Source organism: Parasteatoda tepidariorum, chromosome 5, assembly GCF_982258835.1.
Source record: "Parasteatoda tepidariorum strain Cologne lab strain chromosome 5, Ptep-v5.0, whole genome shotgun sequence".
Lineage (NCBI taxonomy): Eukaryota > Metazoa > Arthropoda > Arachnida > Araneae > Theridiidae > Parasteatoda > Parasteatoda tepidariorum.
In genome coordinates, this window is record NC_141759.1 from 54418168 (window position 1) to 54439212 (window position 21045).

Consider the following 21045-nt stretch of genomic DNA (forward strand, 5'->3'; position numbering starts at 1 on the left):
CTTTATCGTTCCAATTAAAAAAAAAGGTTTATTAATTATAAGTTTGTGTAGTCGATATAGTTGTTCAACTGTTTTTTGATTATTCAATGCATACAATTCAAATTTACGCTATTTAATTCATCTTTTAACTTAGAACAATTATGTCTTTATCACAATTATTTTTTCTTGTATGATTTTAAAATACAGGGTGTCCCTTAAGTGTTTTTATAACTTTGTAACCGTCGTTGAACAGCTGACCCAATTTTCGGGTTTAAGACTACTAATGTTCAACTCCGTAGCCTTGTAATTTTGAACTCAATCCAGAAGACAAGAGAACTCCTAGATCAAGTATTGGGAGAAATTTACCTTCGTGGAGGACTTTTTGATGGAATTAACCCGCATTTGCGTTACATGGAGAGGAAGACCACGAGAACCTTCCACGGTTAGCCTTACGGCAAGGAGATTCTAACTCATGATCCGTCTACCACTGAGGATATTTCAAGTCAGCACTGTGGTCGGTGCAAGCCGTATGCGGATTCGTATCGACCAGCCATCGGTGGGATTCGAACCCGGTTCACCTCATTGGAGGGCGAATGCTCTATCCCCTGAGCCATCGCGACAAACCTCTAAGGGGGATAGGGCACATCATAAGGATTAGAAATTACATAGGAAAACATGACCGGAAATGTTATCGTATGCTGCTAAGGGCGCTTTCCTATTATGAACTTTTATATCGTGTGCCTTTGAAAATCGGGTACTTTTATTTATCTAAATTATCTTAATTTTTTAATTAACTGGTTTAAAATAGGTACTGTATTAACTGTTTTATCGTAATTTAATGATTTGGTGACTAACTAGGACAAGATTGTTTAGTCATTGAATTACCATAAAACAACCTTTCTGAATGAAATTCTCGACAATAATTATTAGGAACATAAAATTAACATGAAATCAAAATATTTTAGAAAAATAAAATTTCAAGTTCAAAGGGCACATGAACAACATGTCCATAATAGGAAAGCGCCCCTAGCAGCGTAAGATGACATTTCCAGTTATAGTTTCCTAGGTAATTCTTAATCCCTATTATGTGCCCTACTTTCCCTAGAAGTTTGTCGCAACATTTGCGGGACACTTGGTATTTAATTGAAGATCAGAAATATCAGAGTTTCTGAATTTAAGTAACTAAAAAAAAATAAAAAAATTATAATAATAATGTAATAAATAAAGTTTTAATAGAAGTACAAATGAAGTTATATGTTTTTAGAAACAATTTTAATCAGTAATATACAGTTTTTTAATATACAGTTTTATACAATAATTACAGTTTTTTTTAAAAATTTTGTTACCTCAAATTGGTTATTTTATTTATTCTTCATATTTTTTATTTATTTAATCTCTTTTCTTAGAATGAAAACAATTAACTCTAGCCAATACAAGTTCTTTTTTAAAAAGAGAAAGACTTTTTATTTGAGATACTAATTTGAGAACAATATCATTAAATTAAATCTTGGAATTTCTCTTAGAATTTTTTTATTATTATTATTAATAAATCCCATAAAAAATAAATATTCGATGTATGCTAAGTACATTAAATATCTCATGATAATATAATTATGTTCTAATAAAAGCAGTCTGACTGATTTATATTCCTTTCACAGTTGAAGCTAGACGAAACGCGTAGGCATAGTATTGTTCCGAATTAGGTTAAAAAAAAACGTGACGTGTTATTTTTCCTGCAGTCTGATCACTCTTGCAAGGAAACAACTTTTACAGAACTCTCTTGACGTAAGACGTTATTTTAGGCACTGTTAGAGGTTGAGTTACTATTTTATTTCTATTATGAATTTATAGTTTACTATTAATTATATTTCTATTATGAATTTACAGTTAACAATTATATTTCTATTATGAATTTATAGTTTACTATTTTATTTCTATTATGAATTTATAGTTTGCTATTATATTTCTATGATGAAGTTATTTTTGAGTTAATTTGTAACGTAATATAAACGCCTTAGTTATTTTATAATTTAATCTTATAAAAGTTTTTTTTTAAATTGTGAATAACATTCTTTTTATAATGTAATAATAATCTTATAAGATAATATTCTTTTTTTATGTGTGTATAATTATTCTTATATTCTCACTAAAAAAAGAAGAATAATACTCTCTAAAGAAGGCCTCAGGTTTTACTATTTTATTTCTATTATGAATTTTATCCGTTGAAGTAATTTTTGGGTTAATTTGTAACGTAATATAAATTTTAAATGAATCTAATTTTAGTGAATTCGCCTTAGTTATTTTATAATTTAATTTTATAAAAGTTTTTTTTTAAATTGTGGATAATATTCTTTTTATAATGTAATAATAATCTTTATTAGATAATACTCTTTTTTTTATGTGTGGATAATTATTCTTATATTCTTACTAAAAAAAGAAGAATTATACTCTCTAAAAAAGAAAATGATAATTGTTCAAATTATGTCGAAAGCAGCTAATTCCTACGGTCAGACTAACGGTGTAATAAGACATTTGCAGAGCTATTTAATTAATTTGATCTAACTAACGTTATTAATTATTATTTGTTTCATTACTTTATTGCAATTAATTGTTTATTTTTTTATACAGAATTTATTAAGTTCCTAGTGCATAATAAGAAAAATATAGCGAGTTATTCTCAATTATATAAATAAGGTGAATATTTATTTCTCAAATGTTATTTTATTTTAGTGAAACAGGCAATTTTAGAATTATATCAATTTCGGTTATCTTGTTTTTCCTGCAGTCAGACCAATATTGTAAGAAAACAACATTCACAGGACTCTTAACTTAAAATGCTATTTTCAATTGAGTTCAGGCATCGTAATAGTTTTTTTTTTTTTTTTTTTTTTTTGCCTGCATTAAATAAATTTTGTTTATATATTTAACTATATCTAAATTTACCTTAAATATCATTAATTATTTTTGTTTTATTACTTTCGAGGCAATAGAATGTTTTTTAATTCAAAATTTAGTATATTCCAAGTCCAGATAAATAAATATAGTAAGTTTTTTTGCAACTATTTCTTTCTCAAAGAAATGTTATTTCGTTAACCAGGAAAAAAGTTAACTTTAGAATTATGTAAAACTCTCAGCTTATCTAATTTTTTCCCCCGCAGTCAGACCAACGTTGTAAGGAAACAACATTTACAGAACTAACTCTCGCCCTGAGAGGTGCTAATTTCAGAACAGTTTCACTTTTAATTTTTTTTCCACGATTTTTTCTCTCTCATACTTTTTCTGTGCATTCAAATTACTTATCTTTATTTAGATAATTTTATCCAAAAAAAAAAAAAGGGTTTACATTTTATTTTTGTTTCATTACTTCATAGGACATAAATGCTTATTATATACAAATAATTATCTGTTTTTGTAAATATTACGTCATTTTTGTTTATTTTCTAATGATAGAAAAAAAGAATACAGATAAGAATAAAAATGCAGAATAGAGAAGCAATTTTTTTTTTATCCGGGTAAAAGTCCGGTCACTCAGTTTCTCATACTGTCGGACCAACTTTGCAAGAAAACAACTTTTAGACAGCTCTCTGGATGTAAAACGCTATTTCAGAAACAAATTTAGTTTACTTGATTATTTAGAATATTCCATTCTTTTTTCTCTCATAGCTTATGTACAAGTCTGTTGCATACATAATTTGAAAAAACTTAAATCAGAAGTGAAGCTCTACAGCATTTAGGAAACCTTGAAATTTTTTTTAATATTAAATTTACTAATTCTTAAATTATAATTTGGGAATTAATTAAAAAAGTTTTTGTTGTTAAAATGTTCTGATCAACGAAACTAATTTAGAACGAAAAACTAATAAATAGTCAGTTAAAAATTATATTAAATTCTTTGATTATAATATGTTGGTTGATTCAAATCATTAATATTTTTTATGATTATTTTTTGTACTGATCAACCTTTTTATTTAAAGATGGTCTGCATTTTGCCATTAAAAGTCAAAAATCAAAATATTTTAATTTAAAAACGGATCCTTCACGAAATAATTTATCTTTTAATCGGACCCTTCACAAATTTGTTTATCTTCATTATTGTTTTGTTAATCGAATAAACCCTTCCCAGGGGAGTGGGGGGGGGAAAGAAAGACAGATGTAAACAAACTAAGTTTTGTCTTGAGCAGACACTTCTTTCATTATTCGTCCGAAATGAATATTCTACATTCAGCAGTATATTCATTTCGGACTAATACCTAATACCAAATATATAGGCTAAATACCAAATATTTGTATGTTGCATCTCTAATTTAGTAGCAACAATTGCTGTTTATTTCTTAAAATTAAATTTTTTTTATTATAATTTTACATTGTTGAGCATAATCTTGTATGTCTCTACAATTTAAAAACTCATTGAAAAAGTTTTTTGCAATAACCGGACCCCATTTGCACAAATTCACAAAAGCTGGACCCTGGTTGAAAGAATGTGACTTAACGTTTATTTTACATTCACTAACTGCGAATTATTTTTTCACAATTTTACAAAAACGGACCTTTCACAAAATGTCTGGACAGACCCCTGGTAATAGTTATTACCAGCAAAAAGGTGGAATTTTCTTAATGCTAATTTTTTTCACTTTCATTTATTTGCTATGATTAGAAATAACTTATTTAAAATTTACTAAACGCAATTATAAAAACTACCTTGCTCAGTTTTATTTTCTAGAATGCTCAATTTTTGACTTAATGTAACTTAATTCCAAGCAGTTTTAATCTCCGACCTGCTGAAAATATTTCCAGCTTTTGTGTGATTCATACAAAAATAAACACAACCTTTTTGCTGAATAGTCGCCAAATCTGGCAACCTCATCTCCTATTGACTGAGTTGTAAGTCAGTGCGGCTGGCACAACCAGTGAAAATACCCATTCGTCTTCACAGCTTCGTTGGATGGGGGTTTTTATATCTGATTTTTCCCTAAACCATCCGATCTCCCCCTTTTCGTTTCTAACATAAATCCACATTCACTTACTTGCACTAGTGATATTTCTCTGGGTTGTATTTACCCTTTTTACTCAAATCAATTGGTTTTATCGTGGAAAACACTTCGATGTGAATTGTGTGCTTCTATCTCTGTTTTTGTTGTTTTCCTGCCGCACATTGCAGCACATGGATACCTGTGATGGGGGGAAAAATTCTCTTTATGTAGATAACGTGTAAGTAATTATTTTGTTATTTGTTGCTTGTTTTTTTTTTTTTTAAATATGCTTCATGGTTTTTAATGAAATATTCATTATATAAAAATATTCCCTAAAAACGTTTTTGAGTATAAAATAAAAAGGAAAAATATTTAAAAAAAAATGATTTTATAGTTTTTAAAATATATATTTTTAGTGCATTTGAATTCTGATAACTAATTAGGGATCACATTTTTAATATATTAGATCTAATGGGCTTATATATATATATATATATATATATATATATATATATATATATATATATATATATATATAATGAATTTTAATGAAATATTTCTTACAATGCTTTTTAAACTCCTGAAAATCGGCTTTGTGTATATAATGAAACTTTTCATAAGTTTAAGAAAAAATATTTTTTTTGTGATTTTTAAAGGGAATCATATTTTTAGTTCGTTAGAATTCTTATAATTAATGAAGGATCATTTTTTATTACATTGGAATTCTTATAATTAAATAGTGATCCTATTTTTAATATAGTATTAGAATTCTTATAATTAATAAAATATAATATTTTTACTGTGTTTTAATTCTTATAATTAATAAATTATTATTTTGCTTTCAATTTAAATACGTGGATTTTTATTCATTTTGAATCCTTAATTTAGAAAGGATAAAAGTTTTTCGCTATAGTAAGTTTAGTAGTTAGTTTTCGATTTGATTAGAAGAGATGTGTTTTGTTAAGTGAAAATTTTCTATGTACAGGAAAAAAATATTTATTTGCTTGGATAAATAAAGTATGTATTTTTTAATTTATTTGTTTTCGCATTAAAGTTAAATTAGTGTAAGAAAGTTGCATATTGTTTTAATTATGCGACAATCATATTACGCGCTAAATTTAACTTTAAATAAAATGTATGATTTAAACTTGTCAATGGCTGCTCAGTTTTACAAATTTTATTTTTATTTGTTGCTAGAACCTGTGTATTTTTTATTTTTAAATTATGAAAAAAACTTAACTTATCGTTTCTTCAGTTTTTTCTATAAAAAAAATCAAAATTTATTGCTGTTATTAAGTTTTTTTGGAATTAGGTTTCGACATAGTTTACATGCTTAGCTCTGTCAATAAAAAAATTCTCTATAATAGTTATTAATGTGATATGTGAGAGTCTTCTTTAGTATATAGTAGTACAGTAGTTATTCAAATATACAGAGTCTAATGATGAAGTCTAATAAATGTTATAAAGTCTAGTGAATGTGTTGTTTTTCCTTTTTTATCTTAACTAATTTTTTAATGCCCTCTGTTCAGATGTTCTCAGTTCAGAAAAAATAAAATGGAGGTGTATTAGTTTTAACAGAAGATTGCAATTATTTATTATTTTTTATATATATAACCGTCGTTGAACAGCCGACCCAATTTTATGGGTTTACGACTACTAATGTTTAACTCCGTTGCCTTGTAACTTTGAACCCAATCCAGAAGACAAGTGAACTCCTGGATCGAGTATTGGGAGAAATTTGCCTTCGTGGAGGACTTTTTGATGGAGCTAACCCACATTTGCGTTGCATGGAGAGGAAGACCAAGAGAACCTCTCACGATTAGCCTGGCGGCAAGGGGACTCTAACCCATGATCCGTCTACCACTGAGGATATTTCACGTCAGCACTGTGGTCGGTGCAAGCCGAATGCGGAATTCGTATCGACTGGGATTCGAACCCGGTTCACCTCATTGGCAGGAACGCTCTTTCCTCTGACCCATCGCGGCTCAAGGTAGAAACTATTTGTATTAATTGTAGTAACGTGAAAATAAGGCAACTCTATTTTTAGTAAGTGGTGTTGGGCTTAATTTCAAAGCCGGTTTGGCATTAGCACGACTTTATAAATAGTGAAAATTTTACAAATTAATAAACTATTGAAGGTTTTTAATAAATTTAGGCAATGTTAAATATTATTCATTTTGTAAGAATCTATATTATTATATTATATAATTTATTGAATATTTGTCCCGTAATGAACTGTTCGTAAAGATACGACTCCCAGTAGAACAACGAAGTCAAGCATCACTGCCTGCAGTCAGTAAGCGGGTGGGTGACCACTCTGATCTGCCTACGTAGAGACCTTTGTTAAATTGTTCTACCGTAAAATGCTCGACTTCGCTCGCAGGTCGTCGGGCTGCCAAAGCAGGGGAGCCATCCTCTCTGCAGGGGATCAAAATTACGATGGCATGTCTTCGGATCATCCTGGGGGATGCTTCCCAGAACTTCGCCAATCGCCCATTGTGCAGTTCTAGTTCGACGTAACTAAAATACCTACCTACTTTATTAAATACTTTGTTTATAAACCATAAAATATTGCCAAACTATTGATTTTTTACAATCCTGAACGCATATCAGAATGGAAAAAAATTAAATTGATTACTGGTAATCAATTTCTCGCAATTGTAACTTAGGGTAAACGTAATTAGCGATAATAATTGCTATGAAGGTAAGGAAAAATTATATAAAATTGTTATTATAATTATAATTAATAATATTGAATTGAGATTACGATTAATGATCTCAAATTCTGATGAGCGCTTCGCAAAATTTACAAGCGGTTCTCAGTGTTACCGATCCTGCATATTCCGATATTTCGAAGCATATTTACCTTTTGGGATTGAAAAATATTTTAATATACTTTTATATTTTATTTAAACATCTTTCTTTTAAGCCTCTGAGTGGGCTCGGCCTTTTCTTCGTGCAAACACAGATTTTATTATCCTGCCTGAGTGCTTAATACTGTTAGATCTTCCCCTACTTAATGTCCGCAATGTCGTTTCAGTTTTCCGCAGTATAGCCAACTCCAGCTCTTGTTGCACCAAACTATGTATCCAATCCTTTTTATTGTAATTTAATTCGATATTTGCATTTAATTTTGGCATATTTTATTTACTTATGTACAATAAAAGAAATATCTCGAATAAATACTTTTTTTTTTTTGCATCAATTTGTTTTGTAAATATTTTTGTTATATCAGAATATTTAATAAGATTAAAAGATAAATTAATATTGCACTTTTAAAGAACTGAAAGATTCAGTTTTGAAAAGGGAAATAAAAACCGAATCGAGTGGGCTTTGAAATCAAACGTCTTTATTATTTAAACAATATTCATCAGACATTTAGTTCTTCAAGTAATTAATTATATGGATAGAAAAAACATTTAACTGTATTTTAGGAAAAATTAATAAAAATTATGTTAAAATTACCATTTTGTTCCCATTATTTTTTTTTTTTCAATAATTACCAGACAGCTTTTTTTCATACTATTTTATTCATTCATACTATTTTATTCATAAGACATTTAGTTCTTCAAGTAATTAGTTATATGGATCGAAAAAGCATTAAATGTATTTTAAAATAAATAAATAAAAATTTTGCTGAATTAACATTTTGTTTCCATTTTTTTTCAATAATTACCAGACAGCTTTTTTTTTCATACTATTTTATTCATTCTGGTACCACCCTTTTTTCAATTATCTATCCCTGTTCTTATATTTTAGCCTCTGTTAAAGAAAATCAATGTCCTATTATTAGTACTTCAATGTCATCTACCCAATAAATTTTTCATCGCATAAACCAACGCGTGTAGAAAGAATCATTGTCAAGGTCTAATACTTCTCTTCTTTCTCCTCAATTCAAATACAGGAATAATCTGAATTTTGGCTTGGCATATCGTATCTTAGAAATGTTCTATAAAATATATTTAAGGGGATCAATTTACGTTTTTTTTTTTTGTACATATATGCGAATATAATTATTTGTAGTTCTGTATTTATTACACTATCGTATTAATTTAGTTGAAATAGTTTTCAGCATTCTATTTCAGAATTTTCATGTCCTTCTCTTAAACGAACATATTTCTTTGTCCTGAAGATGTCCATTTTACCGAAGTTTCCCTAAATTATATTTGTGCTCAAAAATAAATTATGTCGCACATAAACCGTTATTTCAGCTTGATTGTTACTCTGAAACTGATGGAATACATGGATTTCCAAAATTTCATGTATGGATTATTTTAAGATTACTATAATTCTTAATAATGATCTGTTGAAAATAAATTAGTGTTACCCAGCACTAGAAAACTGGTAAACGTGGCAGGGTTTTTGTTTTTTTACCGACTTACTGTGGGCCAGAAGACTATGATCTTTAGCCAAAAGTAAAAAATTAATTTTTCAACTAAAATATGTGTAGGCAGTTTTAATGTATCCCAAATTAAGTATTCATAATCATTCCAAACATTATAATTTACTTTTTGGACCGACGAGAGTACAATTTAATGAAAAATATGTTATAAAAATTGTTTTAAATGTAACTATGAAATTTATATTTCAGAAATATATATATAGGAATTTCACCTTACTGTTACATTTTTATCAGAGTAATTAGTGTTAAATTATAGTACCAAGTACATCTAATATTTTCAGCTAAAAACATCTGATTTTTAAGCCCTGAAAATTTTTATTTTAAAAAAGGTCCAATTCGGATGTTATATAATTCCTACTATTAGTTCACTCTCCTTATATCTTGTTCAAATTTTCAATCGCTAATAAAATACTTTTTATTCATCCACTCAAGTTCAAATACATTTTTTTAAACTTGTAGTGGATGATACTTGATGTTAATACAGTTCTTTCAAGTATTAATCCATTAATTAAATTTAATTAATTAATTTTAGTTTTACATGGGGAAAGGATTTCTCTTATATAAGATACTTATCAGGATATAAGTTTAGGAATTAATACCGGAATTTAAGAATAAATTTAGGAATTAATAATTTAGTTAATTAATTTTAGTTTTATATGGGAGAAAATTTTTTTCTCTCATATAAGATACTTAGCAGGATATAAATTTAGGAATTAATACCGGAATTTGGGAATAACTTAGGAATAAATTTAGGAATTAATAATTTAGTTAATTAATTTTAGTTTTATATGGGAGAAAAATTTTTTTTTCTCATATAAGATACTTAGCAGGATATAAATTTAGGAATTAATACCGGAATTTAGGAATAAATTCAGGAATTAATTATTTAGTTAATTAATTTTAGTTTTATATGGGAGAAAAAAAAATTTCTTATATAAGATACTTAGCAGGATATAAATTTAGGAATTAATACCGGAATTTGGGAATTAATAATTTAGTTAATTAATTTTAGTTTTATATGGGAGAAAAAAATTTTCCTCTCATATAAGATACTTAGCAGGATATAAATTTAGGAATTAATACCGGAATTTGGGAATAACTTAGGAATAAATTTAGGAATTAATAATTTAGTTAATTAATTTTAGTTTTATATGGGAGAAAAAAATTTCTCTTATATAAGATACTTAGCAGGATATTAATTTAGGAATTAATACCGTCAGTGTTGAAGGTTGTAGATTGCTGGAAAAAAAATTTCTTTTCCAGATTCTTTGTTGACATAAGTAGGAATTGACTTTAAATTTTTTTTTAATTTTTTATTACGTGTTCTTAAAACTAATATGTAATAATGTAATTTCGGGGAATATTGATTGTCTTTTATGTTTTGCTTTGGGAACAAAATCTAACATCTGACATTTAAAAAAAATTCATCAATTGGAAATATATGATAATTTAGTACTTATTAAAACAACAGTTTGTTTGTTAAAAGAAAACTTTATCGCTGTACCATTTTTTTTTCTTAAAAAAAAAGTTTTCTTCTATGCCTAATATTTTCGTTCGTAGAAACTTTATATCTGGGGTCCCAGCCTATGACGGGGTTACCATAGCAGCCGCCATTTACTCTTATGTTGGGTCGCCGTTGCGCCAGTAAGATAAACATAAATGTTTCAGTTTAAAAGTATGAATCACGGCTATAAATTCATCTTGAGAGAATAAATGGTGCCCGCTGTCTGATCATCATATGTACTCCAGAATGCGCTCTTAGTTTTTAAATGACTGGGGATCCCCCCCCTCCTATTTTATTTTATTTTATAACCGTCGTTGAGCAGCCGACCCAATTTTGGGTTTGTGACCACTAATGTTCAACTCCTTAGTCATGTAATTTTGAACCAATCCAGAAGACAAGGAAACTCCTGGATCAGTACCCTCAGAGGTATGATTTGTTATGGGAACATGGAGGACTTAGTGACTCGACAGATTTAACGTGTATCAGTCACCATTTACTACCCGGTGAGTCTTCGGCCGGTTTGGATCGAACCCATGACCGCTTGGACATGGGCCCAGTGCCCTACCAACCAGGATATCCTGGCCCCCTTTTTTTTCTATTGAGAAAATGCGCAACATCTGAGAGATGCGAATCAATTTGACTGTAGTTTCTTTTATTTCATTAAGGTGGCTGAAATCTTATGCGCTGTTTTATTCTTTATTAAAAATATGTAATTCTTTTAATTTGTGTAACCAATAGATGTTACTTTTCAGATGATATAAAAAATGTGTATATTGTGCTAACATCCTGCCATCCTACTGTTCAAAATTTTTTAGACCATTGTTTAATAAAACATAAGATATCAATAAAATATATCAAATAATATAAATTTTTAAAAAATCGTCAAAACCGGTTTTCCTCCGATTTTTGTCAGAATTATGCCTTTTCACTTTTAGCATAAACGGATTAAAATCAATGTTTATTACAAAAATTAATTAATTATTTTAATAATACATTCTAAATCATTAATAGTTATATATTATTAATGATAATTATTAAAAAATATAATTTAAGTTGTTAACTCTACTTTAAATATCTCTTGTAAAGACTTACTTTGAACACTTTGAGAATTTTAATTTAAAGTTTGAGTTGAGGTTTGGAAAAATTTTAAGCTTATTATATTTTTGATAAATAAAAGTGTAATACTGCAGAACTTGCTGTATAAGGTATAATTTTTTTAATAAGTATTTGAGAGATGTAAAGTATATAAGTATTGAGAGAAGTAAATTTGTTCAAATTTGTCCAGCAAAGAAAAAGAACAATCTATAAACTATAAAAATTTTGCAAATATATTTTATTTTTATCTACTATTTCTGGAACACTCGAGAAAAAATGTAACATTAATAAAATTAATATTAAAAAATATATATATATTTTTTTATAATGACCAAAGAAGATTTAATTGTACTTTTTATGACATATTAAGCTGCTTAAATGTTTTTCATATTAAATAAATAAAAAAAAATAGTGTAATGGCTAATAAATGTAGTAATAAAAAGAACATCATATAAACTTTAAAAGTTTTGTAAATATATTTTTATCTTTATCTACTATTTCTGGAACACTCGAGCAAAAATATAACATTAATAAACTTATTATTAAAAAAATAAAAAATGTTTTTTTTAGAATGACCATAGAAGATTTCATTGTTCTTTTTATGACATATTAAGCCGCTTAAATGTGTTTTATATTAAATAAATAAAAAAATATGGTGTAATGGCTAATAAATATAGTTAAAATATTAATTACTTTTCTAAATGTTTTCAAACTAATCAGTCAATAAACTTGTTTAAAAATAAATGCATTTTCTTTTAGGCTGATGCTTGTTTAGAAACAGAACAACGACAGTTTTCTCGAGCTTCATTAGAGTATATTTTATTTCTGCAAGAAGTACAAGAACGAAAAAAATTTGAATTTGTTGAAACGGTAGGTTGAGAGTTCTTTTTATCTTGGTATGAAATATAAAAATAAAATTATCTTGTTTGTTTCGTAATTTGAAAAGAAAGCAATTTCTTTTCCAAAATTGTATGTTAATAATTAAGATAAGTATTGTTTCATAATTAAATTCTGTTTTCTTAATTTCCATTATAATTTATTAGTTCTCTTGAAATTATGGGGGGAAAATTCTTTTATTTATTAAAGTAATAAATTGGAAGTATCGCTTTAATACTTATCTAACTTACTATAAAGTAAATAATACTTAGAAACTAGTTTCTCAGTGTTTTTTGTTGCTGTTAAATCTCGAAAGTCGTTAATATGCACACTGTCTAGCTGATCTTCTGTTTAACTAATTTACTATTTTAAAGTACGGAATGGCGGATCTTTCGCCTTTTACCTTGGTAATGTGTACAGTGAAAAGAAATGGACAACCTTAAATAACTTTCGATGTAATATTCGGATCTTCACGTTATGGGAGTTGCGAAATAAATTTTTAAGTTACGAAATCAGACACGAAAACGTATTTTCTCAGAATAAACATATATTCCCCCCCCCTCCCCAATGGATTTAGATTTTTGACCTCCAAAATATAGGAGGTAAACGCAACTGGGAAATATGGTCCCCATAGTTTCGAACCCTAATCTTAGTTTTACCTTTTGCTCATCTCGAGAACTTTTTAAACGAATTGAAAATTTTTTGCTCACAGTTATATATAATATGAAGATAAGATGATGAAGATAAGTTAATGAAGATAATCCCATGCAAAAATTAAATTTTAATATTTTATTATTATTTATGTTTTATTATTTTATTAAATAATAGTCGAAAAAATTTTGAATTGTGAGATTTACAATATTTTACATCATTCTAAAATGATTTTAAATGGCAAATTACAAAATTTGAGCGAAATCGGTTGAAAAGTTCCTGAGAAATCGGACTTTAACTATCTGATAATTTGAAATTTAATTTCTCAGGAACTAATCAATCAATTTTGCTCAAATTTTTTTATTTTGCCATGTAAAATTATATTCTTTAAAATGATGCAAAAAATTATATATCTAATCGTTCGAAAATTGTTTCGACCATTCTTAAATAAAATGATAAAAAATAATAAATGTTAATTTTTATGTGGACTTATCTTTGGATGAACAAATTTTATAATTGTGTGCAAAAACTTTTCAGTTCGTTTAAAAAGTTCTCGAGATATAGCGAAATACGCAAATAGTAAAATTAACATTAAGGGGTCAAAATTTGGAGCCAAGCTATCAGGGCCATATTTCCCAGATTGCCTCTTTTGGGGCTCAGAAATTCGAATCTATTGGGGGAAAAAAAGATATGTTTATAGAGAAAAAGTGCGTTTTTGTGTCAGAATTCGTAATTCAAAATATCATCTGCTCTTATGGATTGGCATATTTGAGGTCTCCTTCTCGAGCCATTAAGATTAAGTCCTAGAACGTAATGATCCAATCATTATATCAAAAGTTATTCAGAGTGTTCCTTTTTTTAAAACATTTCTTTTGTACATTAACTTTTGCGATATTATTTAAGTTCAAAAGTTTGTTTCTCCCATTTCCCTTTTATAATATCCTTATTTAGTTTTAAACGTTCGATTTTTTTTTTTAAAATTATAACTATTTGATAGTTTGATTTTCTATCAACTAATTTGTTGATTGATTGATTGTATTAGCCTTTATTTTATTGTAAAAATCATTTGTTGATAAAAGTATAGCAATGCAAAAAAACAAAATTTTGATAATTCAGAATCCATCAATTTGTGATTGAAAAATTCATGTGAAAAGGAGAGTTCTTAAACATTCATATATTTCAAAGTTGTAATGTGTACAATAAATGTATTATATCTCCCCAAATATTTTTAAATACAACTTTTTAAAGTCAGCATGTTTAACTAAATTTTGTCAGATATTTATGTTACTTTTTACTATAGCCGTCGGTTATTTTTAATATGAATTAAAAAAAAATTAAATAAATAAAACTTAATCCAAACAAAAAAAAATGGGCTATTAAATTTTTTAAAAAAAACTATTGATATCGATCAGCTACTTATTTGGTTTTTTTTTAAACCGTCGTTGAACAGCCGATCCAATTTTTGGGTTTACCACTACTGATGTTCAACTCCGTAGCCTTGTAATTTTGAACCCAATTCAGGAGACAAGGGAACTCCTGGATCAAATATTGGGAGAAATTTACCTTCGAGGAGGACTTTTTGATGGAAAACCGCATTTGCGTTACATGGAGAGGAAGACCAGGAGAACCTTCCACGGTTAGCCTGACGGCAAGGGGACTCTTATCCATGATCCGTCTACCAGGATCTAACTCATTAGTAGAGCCCGGAAGTTCAGGCAAAATGCCATAAATGCCCTTTTCTGCCTTTTTTAAACGTTTTCTTCTGAAAATGCCTTTTTCTTTCCTTTTGTTCATAAATGCCTATTTCTGTCTAATTTAAAAATTTTCTGCAAAGCTTTTTGTACTTTTGACTGAGCATAAATTTTGAAGTACAGAAATGGTTGACTGTCATCCGACGTATTGTAATGCATTTATAGAGATTAGGACTTTATTCCTTTTGGGACAACTCCCTCCCTCTGAGGCAGTGGTCACCCCTCGCACTGTACAATGGCTATTCATTTGAGCTGATAGGGTACTCGTGCTTGAGTGAGCAAGGCAGGTCAGTGACATTTTTCTGTCCATGAGATTGACAGTGTTGTTTGAATAGAGAATAGAATACGGAATACACTTAAAGCTGGAAATGCATTAAAAGTTTTATTTCCTAATATGATCCATCTAACGTGCCTTGCTCATGCATTGCACAGGATAGCAGAGGAAGTAAGAGGTCTCTATCCTGAGGTAGACTCGCTTGTTTCTAGTGTGAAAAAAGTATTTGTGAAAGCCCCTTCAAGAGTTCAAAGAAATTGCACCAGACATTCAATTACCTCCTAAACCGATGCTTACGAGATGGGGAACATGGATTTCAGCAGTCTCATACTACTGCACAAATTTTGAGGAAGTTACTCGAGTCCTTACCAGCTTTTCGGATGAAGAGGCAATATCCATAAGAAAAAGTAAAAGTCTGCATAGCAGTTCTAAAATAAAAAATGAACTGACTTTTATTTCAACTTATTGTGGAAAGCTCCCTGGAGCTATTGAACACATGGAAAAAAGAAATATGTCTTTGTCCGAGTCACTAAAGATTTTCGACAATACTATTGAAGAAATGATGTCTGTGCCTGAACCAGCTGGTGACAGAATAAGGAAGAAATGTGAAAACGTCATCTCTGCAAGTACAGACTTTGAATGCATCAAGGACATTGCAAAAGTACTTTCGGGTGATACTACAGTTGAACTTACCATATCTCCTACCATGGCAAGTTGTTTTAGGTACGCGCCCATAACCTCTGTCGAAGTAGAAAGATCCTTCTCTTTGTTTAAAACTATATTGACTGACAGGAAACAAAATTTCTCTTTTGAAAATTCGAAAAAGCATCTAGTTGTGATGTGCAACAACAACCAATCATCAGAATAAATTTGCATACAATATTATTGTAAGTATGAGTTTTCAATTTTTATTTCACACTTACACAGTTGAGGTTTTTTTTTTTTTTTTTTTGTGTGCAATTATGTCCACTTCTTTTGTACTATTGCTACGACAGCCGAGTAAAATGAATATGTAGGTATACCGGATACTTCTAGCAACTTTTTTTTTACCTTGGATACCTATATGGGCTTTTAGGCATTACCAACTAACATTTTGCTCCAATTTTAAGTGCCTATTTCAAGCTTTTTAAATGCCTTTTTGCCTGCCTATTTTTGCATTTTTTATTGCCTGAAATTCCGGGCTTTACTCATTAGGTTTGATAAGAAACAGGCTGCGAAGTTATTCGAGTTTACCAGCCACTGGTTACTAACTGAAAATTAAAATTTTCAGGTCTCCTTATAAGCCTAGTTAATCAGCAGAATAACTGAACTTGACACTTTAGTGCTAACACTTATACTTGAATAGTTAAAATTTATTTTAATTAACAATTTTCTTTTTTTTTATATGATGCTGCATTTTCTATTATGTAGAGTTAATTTGAATATGTTTTGAGCTAAAAATCTTGTATTAAAGAAATGTAAAAATGTATATCGATAATTTATTTTATTTTATATTTTGCCTTTTTATTTTAGATTTTGAGCTTTATGTATGGTTGGCTGACGTTTTATCATCAAGGTAAAAATATTTGTTTAAAAATAATGGAGTTAATTATATCAAGTAGTGTTGATTTAAACATTTAATTATATTTTATTGATTTCTAATTCAGGTCATGAAGTTGCTAAGGATTTTAAATCATTCACAACAGATCTGCAGAAAAGATTGCAGAAGGTAAACATTTTCAAATTTATAGGGATTAAAAATTTTGTACTTAGCTGTGTGAATATCCTTTTTTTTTTCTTTTTCTACATCAGATGGTGTTATCTTTCATCCTATATAACTCCAAGGTTATTTTATCCTTTCTATTGCCTTATGTGTGTTGAAATATTAGAGTTGAAATTATTTATCATTGCTGTTTTTTATTGTAATAATGACTTCTCTCAATGTTAATAAACTGTGATAAGTTTCACTTTATATGAGTGCTAAAACATAATTATTATTAAGTTCAGAAATAGAATATCAAACATTGTACTCCCAAAAATCTACCAGATAATAAAACTAAATCAGAAGGCCGAAACAGCTCTTTCTATCTAATATATTAACCTAATCTCTATTTTTTTCTTTAAAAAAATATAAGCTTTTTTTAAATATGTCAATTTGGAGTTTATCAAGATGAAGTTATGGAATATATTTCATGAATGAGCAAATTTGATTTCATAAATTTATTTACTGATATGTCGATTTTGACTCTTCAAGAAAAAAACGTCAGTTGTTTCAGAATATGGCATAAAACACAATCTATAATATTGTTTAGTGTTGTTCGAATAAGATAATCAGGACACTTAAATGGTAATCTTCAAAATTCCTTTTTTATTTTTTATTTTTGTCTTTTTTAACTTTTTTAAATTTACTACAGATTAAAATATCAGATTTTCATTAATCGAAGATCATTTTGTAAATACCTCTATCACAAATCCTTGATATTGGTTTCCTTTTTCTTTCTTTTTTATTTTTTATAAAATTTATTTTTGGTAAATCACGTAAAAATTGAATGTTTGTATTTGAAAAGTTAAATAATCTAAAACATTAGAAATTCTTTTACGGTTTTTACTACACCTTGTCTTTGAATATATACGCTTAAATGTGATGAGTTCATTTCAAAGCTTTATTATAAAAAATGTAATATCCCTTTTTTTATATATAATATTTGTTCCGCTCTTAATAAGAAATTTTTGCATCTTAAATTTTTTTTAAACATGCTTGCAAGTTTTATACCTGTAATTATGACTTTAACTGCTATTTGATGTAACAATAAATATTTATGTTCATATTTTAAAGGTATGAGTTTTTTCCTAAATATTTTTGGTTTTGTTAATTATCTATATTTAAGGATATGATGAAATAAATAGTCTGTTAAATGTCTCATCTTTGATCCTTGCTATAAAATTAATGCAAGGAAAAAAATAATAACGTTTCATTTCTGTAAATTTTATTTTATTATTTCCCACCCAAATTAATTGAAGCTGTTAAGTTTAAATGTTAATTAAATTTTTAAATGAATTTTAAACTAATAAAAACTTTTTAAATAATTTTAAATTTTATTTTTTTTCAATGCAGCTTGTTTTGCTTCTAGTCAAATCTTTTTCATGCGTTTAATTTCTGTTTACTTTATTTTTTAAAAGTTTTTTTTTTTTGGAAAAATTTAACTTTTAAGGAAATTTGAATTTTTTGGAGTTAACATTATGTAAATCTATAATTTAATCTCCAAAACATTTAATCTAATGTCTAACGTATCTTCAAAAAATTAAAATAGTTAAATTTACAGTAAGATTTGGTATTTCAGTATCTACGATTTTAATTTATTTTTTGTTATTTTCTAAGGATAGACTAATATGCGAAACTTCTTTTTTATCCTTTATAAGACCGTGGGAAGAATATTTACCACCAACTTTATTTATTTTTGAATATCATTAGGGAGCTATTTTTTCACCTATGATTTACGCTTCTGTGTAATTATAACTTCAGAAAATACTAAAAACCAAAAGAAAAAGTTTACATAAATGTACGTTACAGTAAACATTAGCATTGGGTTAAGAAGATGGGTAAACACTGGTGAGCTATTTTCTGTTGTGCATTATGCGATTGTTAATTTTATCATTTTTCATCGAGTTAATTTGTGAATGTACACAGAACTTTTAAATTTCGTATTTTACGATAAATTCTTTACAACAAGAAAAATTTTGAAAATCCGCCAAAAAAGAAAAAATTATCTTAAAAACAAAATTTATTTTAGGAAATGAGCTAAAAGTTTTTTTTATTTATAAATCAGTCTCATCTCCTGAAATATTTTAACATTGCTTGAAAAAAGCATCCTATAAGGGATTAATTTAAAAAAAAGTAAAATTTTGGTGTAATTTATAAAAATCAGTAGCTTTAAAGTAACTTTAAATTAATATATGATTGACTTTTGTAGGTTTGTAGCATTGAGAGATGTTATATGTTACTGTGAAGGAACGAAATTGGTGGTTGTTGACTTTCACCGGTGAATGTTGACAATCACATATCACATAGTCGCTTAAGTAAATGTCCGAAATATATAATAGGTCTAACTAAGTACAGTAGAGAACCGATTATCCGGAACGATCGGGACTATCGCTATTCCGGATAACTGATTTTTCCGGTTTTCTGAATCGCTACAAAAAGCCGTTTTTTTAGTGTTAAACCCAACTAAAAAAAAAAATTATTTGGAAATAATCTTAAAAATAAGAAAAAACGATGAGATAATGCACTTATGATTATTTCTGAAATGATGGTAAGGTTAACATCTTTCAAAAAAGAAAGAAAAATCCTAAAATCTTATGAGGAAAAAAAAATTTTTTTTTTTAAAAATTGCGGGAAAATTTATCGAATTTCGCTCCGGTTTTTTGGTTTTCCGGTTTTCTGATTTCCGGATAACGAGTTCTGTACTGTACCACAGTCGGAATACATTTGTCCAGAATGCCCTACACCAATGTATGCATTTAACAAGTGCTCCAAACACTGATGTTTCTCCTAATCTATCCTCAGCAGATAAGAAAATATCGAATAAATATTATAATATCAACGGATAAATTAATATCAAATCGGATATGACAAATATTTTGGACATTCACCAAAGTGACTAAGTGATTGTGGACATTCATCGGTGAAAGTCTACATTCTCTTGATTTCGGTCAGTCACGATAACATATATACATCTTTTTCGTTTTAGTATCGATATATCGTTTCTAGAAAGAAAATAACATGTATTTCTCTTTTTTATTATTTTCAGACAAGAGAAAATTTTGATGCAACTCATTGCGAAGCAAAACATCTTATGTTCAGATTATTAGAAGTAAGTGGTTTTTAATGCATCATTTTTGTTTGAAATTTTTATCATTTAAATCATTACAGCTTTTATAGTAGGGTTGCACAACCAAGGTCCTGCGGGCCACATGCAGCCCGCCGACTGCTGATGTGCGGCCCACAAGAACTTCTGAATGCAGTAAAAATTTCCTTTAATATGGTTTTTGTTTAAACATTATAAATTTTCTAGTATTGAATTATTTAAATTAAATTTATATTGCTCTTTAATACATGTTTTTTTTTTTGCACTTGCATTCTGTAAGCTTCTTTTTGATCAGAATTTATATCTGACCAAATGTCTATATATCTATATATATATATATATATATATATATATATATATATATATATATATATATATATATATATATATACAGTAGAGAACCGATTATCCGGAACGATCCGGACTATCGATATTCCGGATAACTGATTTTTCCGGTTTTCTGAATCGCTACAAAAAGCCGTTTTTTTTAGTGTTAAACCTAACTAAAAAAAAAATATTTGGAAATAATCTTTAAAATATGAAAAAACGATGAGGTAATACACTAATGATTATTTCTGAAATGATGGTAAGGTAAACATCTTTCAAAAAAGAAAGAAAAATCGTAAAATCTTATGAGGAAAAAAAATTTTTTTGTTAAAAAATTGCGGGAAAATTTATCGAATTTCGTTCCGGTTTTTT

General features: G+C 27.9%; 1 protein-coding gene across 1 annotated transcript in view; it reads left to right on the top strand.

The window, feature by feature from the left end:
• The window catches only part of LOC107447933 (rho GTPase-activating protein 26), a 217277-nt gene that overhangs the window by 171034 nt on the left and 25198 nt on the right, over positions 1 to 21045 (top strand). The window contains exons 6-9 of the mRNA XM_087163953.1: positions 12710 to 12820; positions 17015 to 17057; positions 17149 to 17210; positions 20290 to 20352. Of these exons, the coding sequence (XP_087020079.1) occupies positions 12710 to 12820; positions 17015 to 17057; positions 17149 to 17210; positions 20290 to 20352 (279 nt within the window). The remainder of the gene's footprint in view (positions 1 to 12709; positions 12821 to 17014; positions 17058 to 17148; positions 17211 to 20289; positions 20353 to 21045) is intronic.